Raw genomic sequence first — 19,618 nt, 5'->3', positions numbered from 1 at the left:
ATTTATAAATCAATTCTTTTTAGTAGGTCTCGTAAACACGTTTTATTATTATTTGGTTGACTTTTGATTAACAACATAGAAGTTCCCTAAATTCACATTTATATCACAAGTTATAATATTTCAAATTCATATATCACCAAAATCATATCATTTAGACATATTTTCTAACATCAAATTTGATGTCTTTATCACTATTCTTATATCTATAATATGTTTTTGAAAAGATTTGGTTACACGTCGAATTCTGAATTCATAAGTTTAAAATAAAAAGTAATCTAAATAAAAATATTTTTTCAGTCTTATTTCATGTTCTTCAAAATATTGTAATCTATTTATAAGTCACCTTTTATAATTAAAAAAAAAATATGACATAGTACATGTTGAAAATCCATCAATTTTTCCTTTCAAAGATGCTCACCGAAATCTTAGTTTTTGTGCTTATTTCTCACATTCATGACTTAAATTTCTCTAATATTGTATCGGTACTCGTTTAAAGTATTAAGTTAGATTTTAATTCATCCAATTTTATTAAAATATGAATTATATCCATTTTTTGAAGTCTAAAACATGGCTCGAGCCCAATTGTTTAAATTCTTTTTCAAATTTAAATTTATTACGTAAGTAATTAATTTATGGATAGTAATCTATCATGTAAAAAACATATGAGACTTACCTGAAATAATAACTTGTGTCAAATAAATAGGATATTGAAAAGAATATAAATACAACAGTTTTAATGTATGAGTTTAATGCTTTTGAATAAAAAAATTAATTGCTTGTGTAGCTCAAGTGGTTTGAGTGGTGTAATTGTAATGAAGAGGGCTTGTGTTCGAGTCCCATGAATAACATTTTTTTATATCTATGAGGAGGAGTTAGGCTCGGGTTGGGCTATTATATATACTAGCCTTTAACCCGTGCGAGGCACGGGCGGGTATACAACTCATAATTTATTATTTATAATTTAAATTTTAATATTGTTTTATTAGTATTTTAGTATTCATGAATTGAATTTTAATTAAATTATATTAACTAACTAATACTCCCTCTGTCCCTCTCATTTCTTTACATTTTTTTGCATTGCTCGACACGCATTTTAAGGCGCATATAAAACATAGTTCCAAAACTCTTTTTTCAAATTTTTCTTTTTTGTATAAAAGTTTAGATACTAAATTTTTATTCAGAAGAAAAAAAGTTCAAAATAATTTATCAAACTATATTTTATGAGAGCATTAGAATGTGTGCGGAGCCCCCGTACCCCAATGTAAACAATTGAGGGGGACGGAGGGAGTAATATTTTCTCGAAAAAATTCAGCTTTTATAATTTATTATCAATTTATAAATATTTTGTTGTTATTAATATGTGGATACTATATTTGTCGTGTAACGGATTAGAGTTAAAAAGAGTTATACGAAGGATCTTGTTTTAAAAGAAAATATTCAAAATTATATATTTATAACTTTATTTTTAACATCATTATATTTTTTTCTGAAATATTATATGATAATGTATTATGATGAGTGTTTTTAGTATATGAAACTGTTTAACAGTGTATGCACATGTTCAGTGGCGGAACCAGGAGATCAAATCACCCGGGGCTCAAAAAATATTCGAGACTCAAATATTTAACAACATTTGATTGAAGGAAAAATATCAGTTATTACAAAGATTTTTTAACTTACCCAGGGCTCAAAAAATTTCTTTATATCATTTTTAGAGAACATTCGGGGCTGGAAAAAAAAAATTCTACTGATTTTTATTTTTCTAGCCGGGGCTCCAGCCCCCCTTCGCCCCCCCCCTAGTTCCGCCCCTGCACATGTTATAGAATTCTAGTTTCAGAAAGAGATTACCAAATTAGAAAAACATAACAAAGACATGACTATACCAAAATTTTGTACGACTACAAATTATACCCATGTTGACTTATTATAATATAGTATAGATAAGTAGATTGAAGGGGGTGCTTTTTGGTTTGCCACATGTTATTGACTAATTGACTTGTCAATTTTGACTTGTCAATTAGTGTAACAGACTAGTACTTCGTTCAAAATGTGTAATTGAATTCGGAACACTACAGTGAAGTTGACATTTTTTAAAACAATGAACTAATGAAATATAAGTTTTTGTATATTCATGTAATCCATGTGCGCCGAAGTTGAGAACATAATCTAAGTCGGAGACCAGTCCGATTAGATTGGTTGATAGTTTCTAAATTATCTTTTTCTCTGATTTTCTTAACAAAAAAGAGGTTATGTGGGTAGAAAAGGACATAATAACATGTAGCCATATATTATGATTTCTTAAAAAAAATGTTTTTATTAATAAGATGTATCATACAAAAATTTCCTTAAAAATGTAGTCGAAGACATGAATTTTTTTTGACAATTTGACAAATACGAGATTCTAACTATTTAATGAATTACTTTATTTGTTTGTCTTTTAATAATAAAAAGTATAAAATATAATTTATAAACTAAGATGAATACGACAATTCTCAAAAACATTACTCATCTTTTAATGAACAGACGTCTAATGGTTTAAATTGATTGCAGACGATCATAATCCTGACATTAAATAACTATAAAAGCCAACCCATCTTTGAATGAACAGATGTCGAATGGTTTAAACTGATCGCAAAGAGTCAGATCGATCATAATCCTGACATTAAATAACTATAAAAGCCAATTAATTACTTCTTGAATGATCATTATTTCAGTTTTAAATATAGTGATAATATCTGAAATACACAAGATTTTATCACGGAGTAAACACATCTATCATCATAATCACAAAAACATTCTTATGACACTTCTGCAAAACTAATATATTATTCGGAGATCCTTATAAATACCTGAGTTCAAAATTGTTTTTACAAAAATACCTTTTTAAAAATACCATACTTGCAACCAGATTTGCAACTTCTACGAGCCAATTAAATGAATTTGCACCTGGTAGCATCTCGTTGCAGACTATTTTTGTAAATATTTTTTAAAAAATTAGTATTTTTGTAATTTTTTTAAAAAATTGTAAAATCGCAAAAAAACTTAGAAAATGTGGTATTTTTGATTAATTCCCTATATTATAATATATTTTAAGATAAAACCGTGTAATTATTTTTAGTTTATAGTAATAATCCACTATTCATAAATCTGCTTTTATAAATATTTGACCTTTATCATGTTAGTATAAAATCATGATTTTAATTTATAAAAATAATACGATACGAGAAAATGAGTGTTGGTGACTTGGTTCACACATTTTACGAAACAAAAAGGCTTATAGACTTATAGTTAATTAATGGAACTAAAAAAAAAAAAAATCTTAAAGTACTTGATGACTTGAATCAGAATATCAGATGTAAATATACAAAAAATACACACGTTGTTGGGTAAGTTTCCAATGTGAATTCAACATGTTAAAGAGTTGTTTGGCTGGCTGGCTCCACTTAAATCACCGGCCGGCGGGACCGTGAAAATCGCTGCGGTGGTGAACCGTGGGTCCCCCACACACTAATCAACCAGGTCATCTCTTGCAACACCTATACACACAAAACATCTGTACGTATTCTCGCTGTTCTCACTTTTTGAATATTACATTAATTAATTTAACCTAATTTTGTTCCATACTTTATCATCATTGTGATCCTTGTTTCCTGCTCATATTTGTTATGTGTTGATCCCATACATATCGATTTTAATCATCAAGTAGTTGTTTGGATCGGTGATGAGTATGTGAATGATGAAAAGAAAAGGTTTAATGAAGTAATGTGGCAGTTTTTATTAGTGATTTCGGTATCCTTTTCGAGTATTTGATGTGTAATTGTCTCCGTGTTTGCTATAGGAAACATTATCCGTGATCAGAGGTTGATGATGATGAGTGATAACTTAGTTGATTCAGCGAAAGCATATTGGATACTTCGACTGGTGTTTTGTTTGGTTTGATTGGTGAATTGCTGTTTAGTCCGCGGGTTGGAGATGCCCTAGCTTCTAGCTAAGTATGTTTACAGGCAGGTTTGTTTGTCTGCCAAAGGAGGTACTTAAAAATGGCGCTGCTAGTGGACCATGGTCCATGGGTCCTTCGCACTTGAATCAAGCTGGCTTAATTCATGCAACTTGTAAAAATACTGAACATCTTTATGTAGTCTCTCTAGCTTTCTTTTTCTTTTTCTTTTTTTAAATTTATTGGTATTGATTCAACGTGATCGTGTTTCATAATTTGTCATGATTAATTGGTTGTTCCGGTTTTTAATGCCATATTTGTAAAGTTTTCTTAGAAATGTTACCTGTGTTAGGGTCATGATTTGATACAGAAATTTAACATGCACTTATATGTAAACTGTTAAATTACCTGATACTTGATGCTGTAAATTAGAAATATAGGACGTGTCAATCAGTTTCTTAGCTTGTATTTCCTGTGTTGTGTGCCAGATATGATAATAGAATTCAAGCCTTTTTGTGATATAAGAAGCATATCCGGGGCAAAACAACTTGGTGTTGGAGGAGAAGCTAGTCTATGCATGACACTAGCAGAATTGGATATAATGGCCAGGTTTTTCTCAGAAACTTGTGACCTTTATTTTGGCTGTTGTTGTTCTCCTTGTAATTGTGATTCTGTTTCCTCGTGAATGTTACACTCTTTGGGAGCAGTGCGTTTCCTTTCTGTTCATAATTTAAAAAAAAATTAACTCGACACACTAAAGTCGGACATGGCATCCATGTGGAAATACAAACTCGAAAACTCAGTATCTTGATTATTTTATATATATAACACACATATATATGGTCACCTATATTGAAGGTAAAAAGGTGAGGAATCTATAATTATGTATCTGATAATAGAGTCTCTGAATTACCAGTTTTAGGCATGTGACCTATTTGGTTGAGGTGTCGGAAATAAAGGTTTTGAGTTGGTTGTGGTTTGTAGAAAGGCTTAGTGTTAACAAATTTTTGCAGTGGGTCATTTGTCTCTCAAGGTGGGCTTGAGTGACTGACAGTGGTGGACCCACGAAATTCGTTGAGGGAGGGCCAAAAAACATATGATAACTCTTTTTCGAATGAACACAAATTTTGATACTTGTTGGGCTTATAATTTAATAATTAAAGGAAGTTAAGTTTGTTAAAATTATTTTGATCCTTTCTTTTCGTTCAATATTGTTCATGATTACAATGTTCTACTGACTTTCAAAGAAACACATCATAGAAAAGAACTATTTATCTTATGAATTTCTACATATCATACTTCACCATTAAAATAAAATGTTATTGTCAAGGAATTAAATGTAACCTTAATAGTTTTTCATATAAATGAATAGAACCGCTTAGACAAAATCTAATCTAAAAAAAGTATATTCATAAAATATTAAAAGAAGTCACCTTAACATAGAAATTCAAAAGATATTAAATAAACTTAATTAACAATTTGTAGTTTTTTTTTTGTTTTACATGGACTTCTTCCATATGATTCTGAAACTACCAAGTATATGGACAGGAGTAAAAGGAATGGAGCCCGTTAAATTTAAGGGTGGGTCAGGACCTAGTTTCGCCCAAGAGTTGGTCCGCTGTTATCTTCTTTCTAGAGATTGAGTTTGCTCGTGCTTGTTTGGGAGAGTCCAACCTATATATATATATATATATATATATATATATATATATATATATATATATATATATATATATATATATCCACACAGAAAATTTTAGGAAAAGAACAACAAAGAACACTATCATAGCACTTTATTTTTCATAAATAAATGATTGTTAAGATTATAAATTCATAATTAAACGCCAATTAAATATAATATATGAAATCTAACATCCAAACTCATCCAAATTATTAATATGAAATATTATAGAATCCAGAATAGAATCCATAACAGAATTATGTATATATATTTTGCACGATTAATATTACATAGAATCATGTTATTTTTAATCCATATTTATTGTTAAACATGTTAGATACTATTATTATTCATAATAAAAGGTTAATTAGCTTAAAATTAGAAGTTAATTCAAGTTTTAAATGAGATTCTATATGTGATTCTAAAGTGTTCTTCTTTGTTCGTCTTTTAGGGGTAGTCTTCTTTGAGCAATGCCATATATATATATATATATATATATATATATATATATATATATATATATATATATAGGCTAGTGCTCAAATGAGAACCCCAACTAATGTGAGATATGAGATCTAATCTCAACCCCACATTTTTATCCCTGAATTAAATCACATCCACACATTTTATAACCCACCCACTGCCTCCTCTCTCTCTCTCTCTCTCGATTGTCTCCCCACCACCACCTCCCACCGCCGGCCGCCCTCCCACCCACCCACCCACACACCACCATCACGCGCAGCCGCCCCCCACCGTCAAACACCAGATCTGTTGTCGCGAGCTCCGCCGCCACCGCGACCTTCGTCTCCGACCTCCTCCTCCGTACATGCACCGCAGAGGTTCTCGCTTATCCCCCGACTCCAGCCTCATATGCTTACCATTCTCCACTCCGACCTTCAATATCCATCCTCCATTCCCTCCGACATGTATGTAGCAAATCTGAGATATTTTGTATGGAGGATGTATGTATGGCTGAGATTAGTTGGGGGTTTTTGGTGGTTTTTTGATTTTCCGACGGTGATTTTGTTTGTAGTTGGTGATTTTTCGAATTTGAGGGGTGGTGGCGTAGGTTTGTAGATGGTGGTGGTGTGGTAATTTTAATTTTCTGACGTTGATTTTTGGCTTTCTGGCAGTGATTTTAAGTTTTTCGATGGTGATTTTATTGTATAGTTGGTGGTTTTTCGGATTTGGGGGTGGTGGTGGTGGTTTGTAGATGGTGGAAGTGTGGTGATTTTCATTTTCTGGCTTTGATTTTTCGGATTTGGGGGTGGTGGTGGTGGTTTGTAGATGGTGGAAGTGTGGTGATTTTCATTTTCTGGCGTTGATTTTTGGTTTTCTGATGGTGATTTTTAGTTTTCCAGTGGTGATTTTATGTTTTCCGGTGGTGTTTTATGTTTGCCGGCGGTGATTTTCTGGTGGTCGCCGGAGCTGGTGGTGGTGGTCAACGGTGGTTGAAGGTGATAGGTAGTTGAATTAGAAGATGATAAAATATTAAATGAATGGTGAGAGATGAATATAATGTATTTAAATGAGTGTATGAGATTGGATCTCATATCTCACCATAAGACTATATATATATATATATATATATATATATATATATAAATTGCTCAAATAGAAACCAATAAAAATTATACCTTAATGACCTCACTAACCCCCTATATGTCATCACCCACCTAGGGCCCACCCTCACCCCCACTCAATTTACCCCGGGCCCGCTAGGGCCTCGCCAAGGCTCCTCACATGCCCTAGACAGGATCCAGACAGTCTTAAAGAGCCAAATCTTGGCCCCACCATGGTCCCACTAGGCCCCGACCCGGCCCTATTAGGCCTCACTTAGACCCCGTCCAGGCCCATCTTGGGGTCCATCCCCGGTCCCAAGACCCGCATCATTCTGCTTAATCGCATTGGTTTCCATTTAGTTTCTATTCTAGTAGTTTCTATTGGAGTAGGACCCTAAAAAAAAGAACAACACAGAATACTATCATAACACTTTATTTGTCATAAAAAATGATTTGTTAAGATTATAATTTCATAAGTAAACACCAATTAAATATAATATATGAAATCTAACATCCAAACTCATCCAAATTATTAATATGAAATATTATAGAATCCAGAATAGAATCTAGAACGATTAATATTACATAGAATCATGTTAATTTTAATTCATATTTATTGTTAAACATGTTAAATACTATTATTATTCACAATAAAAGGTTAATCAGCTCAAAATTAGAGTTTAATTCAAGTTTTAGATGAGATTGTATATTCGATTCTAAAGTGTTATTCTTTGTTCTTCTTTTAATGGTGTTCTTTGAGCAATACCCTATATATATGTATGTATATGTATATGTGTGTGTATATATATATATGTGCATATACATATGCATATAAAGAGATATTTAGGTATAATTCATAGAGCTGATGTAAAGTACTTTGGATTGAAGCACAATCTTTCAAAATCTCGTGGATTATGATGAGATTTCTAGAAACATAAAATACACTAAACAATCCTACAAAATCCATCATTTTATGAAGTCCAAAAAAAAATCATCACCTTTTGAATAACGTCAGATTTTAATGGATTTAAATAATCTCAATTGAATACCACTAGATTTTTAAGCATAAATTAAAATCCCGATTGAATATTGTCAGAATTTTTTGGACAATTTAGAATTGTAATTGAATGCCTCAAGATTCCAAAACATTTTTTAAAATCCTAATTAAATTCACCCGAAATTTAAGAATGAAAAAAAAATCCTTATCAAGTGGTAGGTCCCATTTAAGATGCCGAAATAAGAGGTAGGTCCCATTTAATGATAAACACAAAAAAAGTTTAAAGAATGATGTAAAATGTGATGAATATGAACGTGTTTCTTTTTGTAATTATTTCTACCTTTGTAAAAAGGTTGGCAAGCTAGAGTTTTACAAGTAATACCGTCACGAGTACTGCACCTAATGTCACAAAACTCTCACAAATAGGGCCCTCTAGTAATAATTATTTTTTGTCTTATACCCCCTTCATCCATCTATATCAAAAGATTAAGAAATGTAGGTAAAGTGGTGGGACCATTTAATATTTTTATTAATAGATTTGAAAAATCTCTGGGTGAGATTGATTTTTATATTATAAAATTTTACTAGTTTTAAAAGTTTTAAGATGTAAGTAATTGAGAGGGACATCTGAAAAAGGAAAGTGTAAAGAATTGGTTGGAATAGAGGGAGTACTACTTTCTTTCTTTTTTATTACAAAAATGACACGTAATTTAACGCGTACCATACTTTCTTCTTATCTAGCTAGACGAACCATTTATTCAAAATTATGATCACCCTTCGACTTGTTTAATTGGTGGGACCTACTACTTGCATCGTAATTTAATTGTATCTTTCATTGTAAATGTAAGAAAAAATTATATAAAAAACCCGATTACGCGTTAATATACTTTTTCTCAAGATGATGATCATCCAACAGAGATGTTATATAAATATATATGCAAGCATAACAATGTGACATATAGTGCTTATATATATCTTTGTGCATATAGAGAGATATTTAGTTTGATTTGAGAGAGATATTAAGAATATTGTCCAAAAGAATATCTTGATATCTTTGTATTGTCAAATATATAAACAAAAATTTATAAACATCCGTGAAATCTAGCAATTTGTATTTCAATCTCCATCTACAACTTTTTGTTCATATATCTATATTTATTTGGTCATCCACAGCTTCTCGCGATTCAGGTCACATTTGGATAGTAAAAGGAGACGATATCTATGTCTGACAACCTTGTTGCCAATATCATGTCAAAAGTTGAAAGCGAAGTGAAGAAACCAGAGGTAGTGTTACATCATGATCTCCAAGCATTGTTATTTTCATTATTCAGATTTACATGATATCTGTTTATTTCCGTTACATATATAATTAACTGAGAATATTACACGAATTTCTTTATCATCAAAGTTTTTTTTGTAGTGTTTTTTCTTTGTTGACCCTGACAAGCGATTTATGCAACCATCTACCAGCGAATTTTTTCTGCTAGAAGGAATTAAGCCTGAATTTTTTATGCGAATGCAGGGGGTTACAGTAGCTACCAGCAGTTTTATTACCCTTTCTAAGGGTTTTTGCCTTACGGCGGAAATAAAACCTCTGGTAGATGGTTGTTAACTATCGATGGGTAGAGGGCCAACTACCATCTCTTTGTAGTAGAAGAATTTCATTCCTTTAATATTCGTGGAGGGCTATTTCCTCTTTAGGTTTATTGAAGTAATTAAATCTCTTTTTTTTAGCTTAAATAGTATTAAAATTATTTTTTTTATATTTCTATTTTGAAGTAAAACCTCGGGAAAGTTGTCAAAGGTGATTTTTTTCCGAAAATTTTTGCATATGTTTTGGTGTTAAAATCAAAATTCTCATGTTATATATAGTTGTTATTCCAATGCTTTTTATAAACAACCTGTGGAGTTGGCTTTCTACAATACTTTTGTTATCATAAACTATATTGAAATAAGGCGTTGGTTAGAGCGTTTTATATTGTATCTTAAGTTTTTAAAGACATGGACATGAAAAATCAAGACAAATACAAGTGATGTTTATATTCTGTTTTTATACTCTTTTTTGTTTTGCGAACAAAATCAGAGCATGTTATTGATGGAATTTTTTCAAACATTTTCTACCTCATTCTTTAAATTTTAAGCAATCTCTCTTAACTGTTACCCTCATACCTAAAATGTTATACACCAATGTACGTTTCATACTTCTCCAGGCAGGCTGCATTATAGACAGCGGCTAGGAAGGCATAAGTTTATATTCATACATTATCATTTTCGTGTAACCTATATGTATTTGTATTATTGTGGAATGTAGAATATGACATCCTATGTATGGATTCAAACTGCTGATGGTTCTATACAAGAAGTGGAACAGGAGGTTGCAATAGTAAGCCCTACAATTGAATATGCTATGAAATCAGGACTTGGTTCTTCAAAGAACAATCCCATATCACTGGTCCCAAAAGTTCGAGCAACTTCTTTAAGTTTGGTATTTGATTACTGCCGATTTCAAGTACACCGGTCTGAGGAGGTTAGATTTTTTTTTTCCTTTGAAATTTATGTTCTATGTCCTTTGTCTGTTTGACTACTTCACTTCTCCTCGTAAGTAAGATGTCCAGAATGAGTAATGCATCATGGAGTAATCTACTCCCTTGCATAGAAAAATAATAATAATAATGTGGGGCATGAGAAACTCATCTCTAAAAGGTTGATAAAGTACAGTATGTAAAGTTTCACATAACTCTGTTCAGTACAAATCCCTGGCCAGGTACTATGTAAGCAAAAGAATATCAGAACTATCAAATTTGAATTTATTTTTTAGGTATAATTTGTGGCAGAATCTCCATTGCTGTAGCATTTGATGAATTACATAAAATATCAATATCTAATAGCTGGTTTTCTCTTTGGATAGGAGCAGAAGACTTTTGATGAAAACTTCCTTCAAATAGATGCAAGAAGTCTTTGTGAGTTAATTATTCTTGGAAACGACCTGCAACTTAGGCCGCTGATTGATTGCACCTGTGAAGCATTGGCACAAAGGATTAGTAATAATTCTACTGAAGAGATATGGCATATGTTGAATTTGCATGATGACCTCCCAGAGGTTTTTTCTTGTAACCAGCATACTTGGTGTCGCACATTCAGTGTTGAAAGATATCCTGTTTACCATCTTTTGTTTTAATATTATGTTCACTATGTCAACTCGTGCAGTTAGAAAACTTGGACTCACGGGGGAAGTCGGTTATTGATTCAAGAATCAGGCTTTTGGAAAAATTATACAAAAAGAAGAAGCAAACAATCTTAAATGGAATAGAGAGTCTGAAGGTGAACTTTCCATCAGAAAAAGATTTGGTCAAATTTTCATAATTTTTACAAACTTTTACTCCTGGTTATTTTTTAATATATAGAACTTCATGGCTGGATTGGAGGCTAGGCAACATGAAGATACTCGTAAAGTTGAGGACCTCGTTTCATTCATTAATGGAGGAGATGGAGGTATCTCCCCTTTCTTATTCCCTCAATTTTAGTGTATTTACCATTTTAAATGACTTAAATAACTAGTAATTGAAGCACTTTATAATTTCATATGATGCTGCCTGGATTTACAGATCACATTGTTTTCAAGGAATTATTCTTTTTAGATCTTACCCTGGAGCTGTTCGATTATTGTTTTTCTATTTCTTCTGCTAGCTTTTGTTTTTCTAGTGCTCGCTGGTTGTCCTTGATTTGTTGTTTGTTCCCAAGATTTTCCTATGCTATAAGTGAGGTTTCTGCATCGTCCTTTTTTGAGATGCGATATTTGTGAAAGGAATAAACACTTCTGATATTCTCTAACACTTGATGCCTTTATGCATTAATAGCAATAGTTAATGCATAAATATTCATGGTGTTCTGTGGCGTGGTTAATGCATTAACACTGCCGGTGTTCTGTCGTGTGGTTATTTCACGCTATCTTTTTTGTTACACTTTTGTTACTCTGTAGAGGTATGGATGGTAGTCCAAATATTGATGCCAGGATATCCCTTGTTTCATAATTTGGCCCATACCCCTACAGCTGTGCATTGTGATTGAAAAGCTGATGCAAGGATTTTCTTTGCTTTATAATTTGCTTCTTTCCAATATGTACATTAACATATAATAGTTCCAATTTATTTGCAGACCCACAAACTTTCAAGAAGAAAAAAAACCGCAAGAAAAGGGCACAAAAGAAAACTTCTTCCAGTATTTCTTCTTCATCTGAATCACCTGCTTTAAAGAAATTCATTGAGAACCATGACCAGGTTACCCACATAATGTCTATTGTAATAATGTTGGTTATCTATTGCACTTCTTCCCAGTAGTGTATTGTGTACCTTTACTGTATAGTTTCTGGTATATTTTAATAATTCTATGTGATTAAGAAGATGATTATTGACATATTCTAGGATTTGAAGTCTTTTGCTTCTACAAAAGTTATCGGTTCCACTGCTGATACATCAAAGCTATTGGGGACCCGAGATGAGAGCTTCATTGTTAAGAAAGACGTTGATGACAGTGACTGGGATCCTGCTTTGAAAGAAGCGCTTCATAGGTTTGCCCTGTTATTCTGTTATTAGGTGCTCTAAACATGAAATTAGTTATACCTGACAAATTTTCATGTTGCTTTAGTTGTATCTGAATGCAGTATTATATACTTATTCTACTAAATCAGTTATTTTACTAGAAGTTAATGTTTCAGATAATCGTATTGATGAGAATGTTGTCATTTACAATTTCTTCCGACCTCTATGAAAATTTTAGTATGAGCTGAATGACATTATCTTAATGCTGAAGAATGAATGGGCAAATTTTGAATGGCCGAGCTATCACACACACACACACACACACACTCTTAAGCCCTGTGTGGAGAATGTATTACAAGTAAAACACAAGAAATATTTTTACTTAGTAATGTCACTAACAACCCTAGGTTTACGTGATAACCGGAGAGTTAGACGCATCAGACTTAATCAACGAATAGCATCTGTAAGTAACTTATTACTAATTATTATTTGATTTAAAACTAATATATTTTAATATTATATATACTTGTGACGTAAGACAATTGCTAAAACTATGGGGCAAGAAGCGAGACGAGGTGACAAGGGATATAAATATATATATTTTATTTTTGTGAATGAAGAGGCGATGAGATTGCTTCACTAAAGATGTGGCTTTCATGCCACAAATATATATTATCTGAAAAAGCATGTGGCAGTATTTTTTATAACATGTAACATTAATATCACAACTATATAATGACAATTATAAAGGGTTAAATCTCAAAGTGCTCACTGAAGTGAAGGGCTGGTATCAAATTAGTTATCAAACTAAAGGGGTATCACTTGAATCACTTAAGTTAAAGTAAATATCAAACAGTACCTCATATATGTTCTCGAGAACTAAAAATTTATCTATGGAGTTCTATACATTTTTCTTGAATGCTACCACAACCAAATGAAAAGTTATAAATTCTAGTATTTTAGATAATATAGTGAGATTTTTAAAATTTGATCTACTAATTGTTTTCATTTAAACAAAAAAATAACTAAAAAAATAAAATTAAATAGTAGATAAAATTTAAAAAATATCATTGTATTATCCAAAATACTAGAATTCATAGCTTTTCATTTGGTTGTAGTAGCATTCAAGAAAAATGTATAAAACTCTGTAGATATAATTTTTAGTTCTCGAACGCACATTTGAGGTATCTATTTGATATTTATTTTGACTTTAGTGATTCAAGTGATACCCCATTAAGGTTGATGACTAATTTGATACCAGCCCTTCACTTTAGTGCGCACTTTGAGATTTAACCCCCCAATTATAAATGAAAAGTTTTGGTTACCTTCATAACTAAATGTAGCCATATTTGGCATCTCTTCTGCATTAATATGTCAGTTTTTCTCGCCTAGTGTTGTGAAAACGCATAATCTAAAAAAGCGCAAGTTTTAAATTTGAAGCACAACTTGTGAAGCACAATTAATTGCACTAAATCGCTCATACGCAGCTTGCAGAAACTAGGGGAGGAAATCGGAAAATCAACAGTGTAAAACTTATATGTCGAGCAATCAATATAAACCAATCGTAAATCCTTACACACACACACACACACACACACACACACACATATATATTTATATATATTTAAAAGCATTCATTAGTTCATATAATATTTACCTGATAAGTGGTAGAAGAGTTTATATAGAAATAATAAGACCCGGAAGCCAAGTGGATTACCAAAGGAAATATATACCTTAGTTATATTAGTTTTTCACTACTAATGTGCAACCATGATATAACAAAAGAAATAACTCCTTGAACGACTGAATTGTGATGCTATCAATTGATTACAACTAATTGTAATCTCTTAAATAAATCTATTTATTTTCATGTGATAAAAAGTCGACCACAAGTTTCTATGTAAAAAAGACCATTCTGTATTTAAATTGGGTCCAATTTACTCTTTGTGTATTTGGAAAAAATCAAGGTTGACAAAATATCACATGGAACAACACTCAATCACACACTTGTGCCAATAAATCATTATATAATTCTCATGGATTGTCAGTTCGTCGGATCCGTGTGCTTTTGCATGAGCTAAGTTTACACAAAGTTTTAGTGACTTTGAAAGTTATACCTCAAATTCATAAGGTATGTGTTTCTAGCAATAAGATGATTACGGTTGAGTGTCATATCAAATTGCACTTTGTAAGCTTTTATACACCTAACTTAAATTACGTATAAAATAAATTTAATACTAATAAATTAATTTAACATCAATTCTTATATTGCATTTATTTTAGTATTTTTATAGACATTATTGAAAGATGTTGTCAGATATCAAAAGAGTTATAATTATACATGATTAACAATAACCCGTTGTACAATATTTGTTTTGTAAAGGAATTATAAGATTGATATTGAGTTGCTAAAATTATACTCAAACTGCATGCATTTTTCCTATAATCTTTTTCATATAAATTGTATTTTGTGTCATATAATACTAATATAAAACGAGTTTGATTTTGTTATTATATGAATTAATTAAACTAAAAAGATAAATATATTAGAATAATAATAATTACTATGTAAATCAGGAAAAATATACATAAATATGTTTTGAAATTGAAAAATAATTATAACTATTTTTCAGTTTTTTTAAAAATCATAAAGAGAGCATAAGCATTCTGGCACCAAACCAAAGAGATTAAGTATGAATTCAAACTCATGCCACCTTGCGCGAATCATGCGAATGAAACCCCCTGGTATTAGTATATTATAATAAAGGCCATGTGTATGAACTAATGAGAACAAATCCAAAATAACTGGTACAATATATCTCGGTATCAATTATGATTGGGTCCTTTTTGCAAATGCTATGGTGTGGTTGAGCACTGATCCTCAAACGAACTTCGATCAATGGGGTAAGGCTTGAATATCGTGCAACTAGTACAGTGTTATCGAAAGCATTAAGCGCACCGAGACGCAAAACTCTCTGGAGCCTAGGCGCAAAGCGCAAAAGCGAGGCGCGCGCTTCTTTGAAGCTAGGCGCATGTTTTACAAAATTTTTATTTATTATTTAGGATATATGTATATAGGTTTATAACATAATTTATACTTCATAATATATTAAATCACACTTTAAGCCATAAATAACTTAATTTATCCTTTATAATATATTAAATAATACTTTTAGAGGGAAAAACAATTCTAAACTTATATATTAAAATTCAAAATTTATGTTTCATAGGCAGAATTCTAGGCGTCCAACCAACCACTCATTGCTTTCATCAACATTAAGGAGTGATATAGGGTCAATTTTATCTCTTAATTCAAAGCGTCTTCTAAAATTCTTTTTTTTGTTATGGGTTGGTACTTTTGGGCCTTAAAAGTGACCCAAAATTCTTTTTTTGTTATGGGTTAGTACTTTTGGGCCTTAAAAGTAGCCCAATAACATTAAATATCATATTATGCGCTTAGCTTCGCTAAAGCGCGCTTTTCTACCGCTTCGTGCTTAAGCGCGCTTTGTGCTTCAAGGCTAAAAGCGTGCGCTTCATTGAAGTTGCTTCGCCTCGACATATATGAGGCACTAAGGGTGCACTTTGCTTCGCTTTGCGCCTAGGCGCGCTTTTCACAACACTGAGCTAGTACATTGGCAAATAAAAGAAAATTATGTGGAGTTTTGGCTTTTAATAGTACTTGGTATAGCACATTGGCTTGAAGGCTAGATAATAGACGGGAAAAGCCAAGTAATTGCATAAAATCCAACTCCGAAAGAAGCCGATAGAAACAATTATAAATCCACTTACATATTCCCTCAATATATATTATTAAACTATGAATAAGAATAATTATTTCCAGAATTTATGTAAAAATCCGTTGACTAGAAAGCTAAGTAAATTTCTTTGAAATAGAAATAATCCTCTGTTCGTATCTACTTTCCAATTTCTATATACAACCTTTCTTTGATAAAGGAAACAACTTTCATGACTTTATTACCATAAAAGTTGAATTTACGTAGCGATCTACTTACCTAATGTAAGTAAAACAACTTAATTAGTTATTATGAATTTGTTTAATTTATTCTGTATGTAATTTATTTGTTAATTCTTTTGTTTGCATAACAAACGTATGTAATTGATCTTGAGAATTCAGCAACATCATTCTTTTCTTCCCTCTACAAAATCATTTCGAATTTCATCCTTAACTTAATTCATTTGTTATTGAAAATTTCTTAATTTTTTATAAAACATTGGTATACAACTACGGCATGTAAATTTTTGACTTATATATTGTTTTTAGAGTACACACACGCTGACACGCACACCACACAAACTCGCGCGCGCACACACACATATATATGACCACAGATATGTTTTCACATTTATTTTTATTTTATTTTCATTTTGCCAACTTCATGATAAAATAGTAGATTCACATGCTTGCCTGGAACTTTTGATCCTTCTCTCATCAAAATGGTCACCTTGAATATGTTCATATTTAATTGAAATAGTTGAGTATTTTTCCATTTATCAAGGAAAAATGTCACCTTGTAATTATGTTACGCGAGATTCAAGTGTTTCCCTGTTAATCTAAAAAAATAAAAAGATTTTTGGATATGGATCGGAAGTTGGACATAGATACGGGGAATAAGGATGTTTTGAGGCGGAGTTTGTGTTTTAGTCAGTTGGCAGACCTTTTTCTTTTGGACTTTTTCTGCAACCAGTAGACAGTGTTCTATTGTTTTTTTCATTTGTCTTGGTTTGGCTTCTGGGAGGTTGTTCCCTGAAGATTTTCTTGAACTTGGGAGTGTTTTATCTCTCATGTTTGTATATATTTTTGTTTATTTATGAAATTTATACGAGGTGCCATCCTCATTTACCCAAAAAAAATAAAATTGGTGTGTTATTGAACTTGAGTGAAATTTTATATGATCATATTCATTGAACATTTGGTAAAATAGTGTTTCCTACCAATGAGTTGGAGGCACTTAATATACATGTCAAATAAATAGCAACAAATCAGGAGGATTCCAGGGACACTTTATTATTAATGCCACATAAACATGTTTAAGTATAATCTACCATATATGTGCTCTGATAAAAAAAACTATACGGAAGACTGCAAGTATGTGCCTTCATTTTACTCATTTTTGTTTCATCTAATTGATCATGATTGTATCATTATCACACGCATTGCGCGGACTCCTGCACATAAGGAAAAACAAGCTCACAGTTATATACCTTTTGAAGAAAGCATAAAATATTTATAATCATGACCTTATTCTTGTAAGTTTTTGAGTTTTAGCTCTTTAAAGTACTATGTTGCATCTTAAATAAATTGTCATAGGGAAACAATTATCATTTTGAAATGTTCCCGATGATGTTCCGTCATTGCGCTTTTGTGTACCAAAATAGGATTAACGAATACTAGAATACATTTTATGGCAGATATGTTACTGTTACTGTTCCGCCTTTTTCATGTTCCAGTTTGCATTCGTAAGACGTGAATAGTAGTCAGATAGGACTTGTTCGATGCTTAATGCAAGAGCTATAGAGTGCAACAATTGGTTGGTCAATAAGGTCTACGGATGAGTAGGTTCGGTGCTTACCGCTAGGGCTATAAAGTGCAACGATACTTGCTCATAATTAGGACTAGTATACTTGAGAGTTCACTTTATTATCTCTTTCATGCATCGTCATGTGAAGTTTATGCTGTCGTTTGCATTTTCAAGTGAGGGACTTCGATATCGATATCTATTTTAATAGTTTCGACTGTTATTTGCAATTTTTCCTAATTTATTGGGTTCTACTTATTTTGTTGGTTGACCTTTGCAGGAAAGTGTAGGAAAGGCCCTCATTATTAATGATAGCTAGCATGATATCTAAGTATTTTTTTTCCCCATGTATGATTCCTTTTCTGTTCTTGCCTGATACAGGGAAGTAGTGGAATTTGCCAGGAGACTAAATCTGAATTATGGTGACCTCATTTGAGTTAGCAAAGCAGACTAGTTCGGTGGAATTGAATCAATGACAAGGTACAAATGTGTATACCCTTTTTTAGGCTGTGCAATAATGTATAAAAAAAACCTGCTGAACTAATTTAGTCATAATAACATTTCTTAATATCGCCCTGCATTTTTTTTACCTTTTTAGAAAATACTGCAAATTTACAATGACGTGTCATCTACATCTGTATATACATCCATATATTTTTGCTGAAGTTATTGTCAGTGTCCAAGCATTTCTGAATTGAGAAATGTAAAAAGGTTATTATACTCATACTTGGTTTTAAGTTTAACAATGCTTACATAAATGTGTATATATCTATATGTGTTTATTTTTATTACGACACAGGATAAAAAAATTAATACTGGGTGAACTTCATGACTACATTGACTAGTGTTGTTCAGCTACAGTCTCCTCGTTATATTTTATTTTTGCAACAACTAATTAGTGTCATTTGATCATAATTAATTTGATTATGTGCAATAACCTTTTTTTTCTTATTATCAGATCTTTTTACCTGGCAGTGGCATAAGTCTTTCTGTTTGCCTGCATGTTTTATTTGGATTCAATCAAGGACTTATATTAGGTTCTAGCGGGATGACTTCTTGGCAATGGCTAGAATCTCTTTTTCCAATGACAATTTTATTTGATTTTGAGAAGTTCATGACTTGTATCGGCAGCAGGATGAAATCTTATTATATTATCATTTGCTTTAGTTCAGACTTCAGAATTTCACCCATGCCAGTTGTTTGGTTCGAGCAGGATGCATAAATCTCCTATTTTCTTGTCAATTGCTCTGTTATTTTGATATGATAATTACACATTTACTTCCATTAGAAGTCCATGTTGGCAGAACTATACCATGAATATAATGTGCAGTTTTACTGTTATACAATCTGTGTAAAAATCAAATAG

General features: G+C 31.7%; 1 protein-coding gene across 6 annotated transcripts; it reads left to right on the top strand.

The window, feature by feature from the left end:
- The first annotated feature begins 3,359 nt into the window (after positions 1–3,359).
- Positions 3,360–19,534, top strand: LOC108215378 (SKP1-like protein 21). 6 transcript variants are annotated; one of them, XM_017387877.2, is made up of 12 exons: positions 3,360–3,555; positions 3,839–4,112; positions 4,426–4,546; positions 9,351–9,461; positions 10,489–10,704; positions 11,092–11,277; positions 11,385–11,498; positions 11,582–11,669; positions 12,333–12,454; positions 12,599–12,744; positions 18,634–18,732; positions 19,211–19,534. In XM_017387877.2, exons 4-11 carry the CDS (start codon positions 9,399–9,401, stop codon positions 18,686–18,688), a joined length of 990 nt encoding a protein of 329 aa, XP_017243366.1. In that variant the 5' UTR covers positions 3,360–3,555; positions 3,839–4,112; positions 4,426–4,546; positions 9,351–9,398; the 3' UTR covers positions 18,689–18,732; positions 19,211–19,534. The 6 variants fall into 6 exon arrangements, with proteins under 6 accessions (XP_017243366.1, XP_017243365.1, XP_017243361.1 ...); XM_017387876.2 differs by having other exon boundaries at positions 3,361–3,555; positions 3,839–4,030; positions 11,086–11,277; XM_017387872.2 differs by having other exon boundaries at positions 3,361–3,555; positions 11,086–11,277.
- The last annotated feature ends 84 nt before the right edge of the window (positions 19,535–19,618 follow it).

The sequence above is a fragment of the Daucus carota genome, chromosome 3 (assembly GCF_001625215.2).
Source record: "Daucus carota subsp. sativus chromosome 3, DH1 v3.0, whole genome shotgun sequence".
Lineage (NCBI taxonomy): Eukaryota > Viridiplantae > Streptophyta > Magnoliopsida > Apiales > Apiaceae > Daucus > Daucus carota.
Note: the sequence above shows the minus strand (reverse complement) of the source record. Positions and strands in the feature narration are given on the sequence as shown.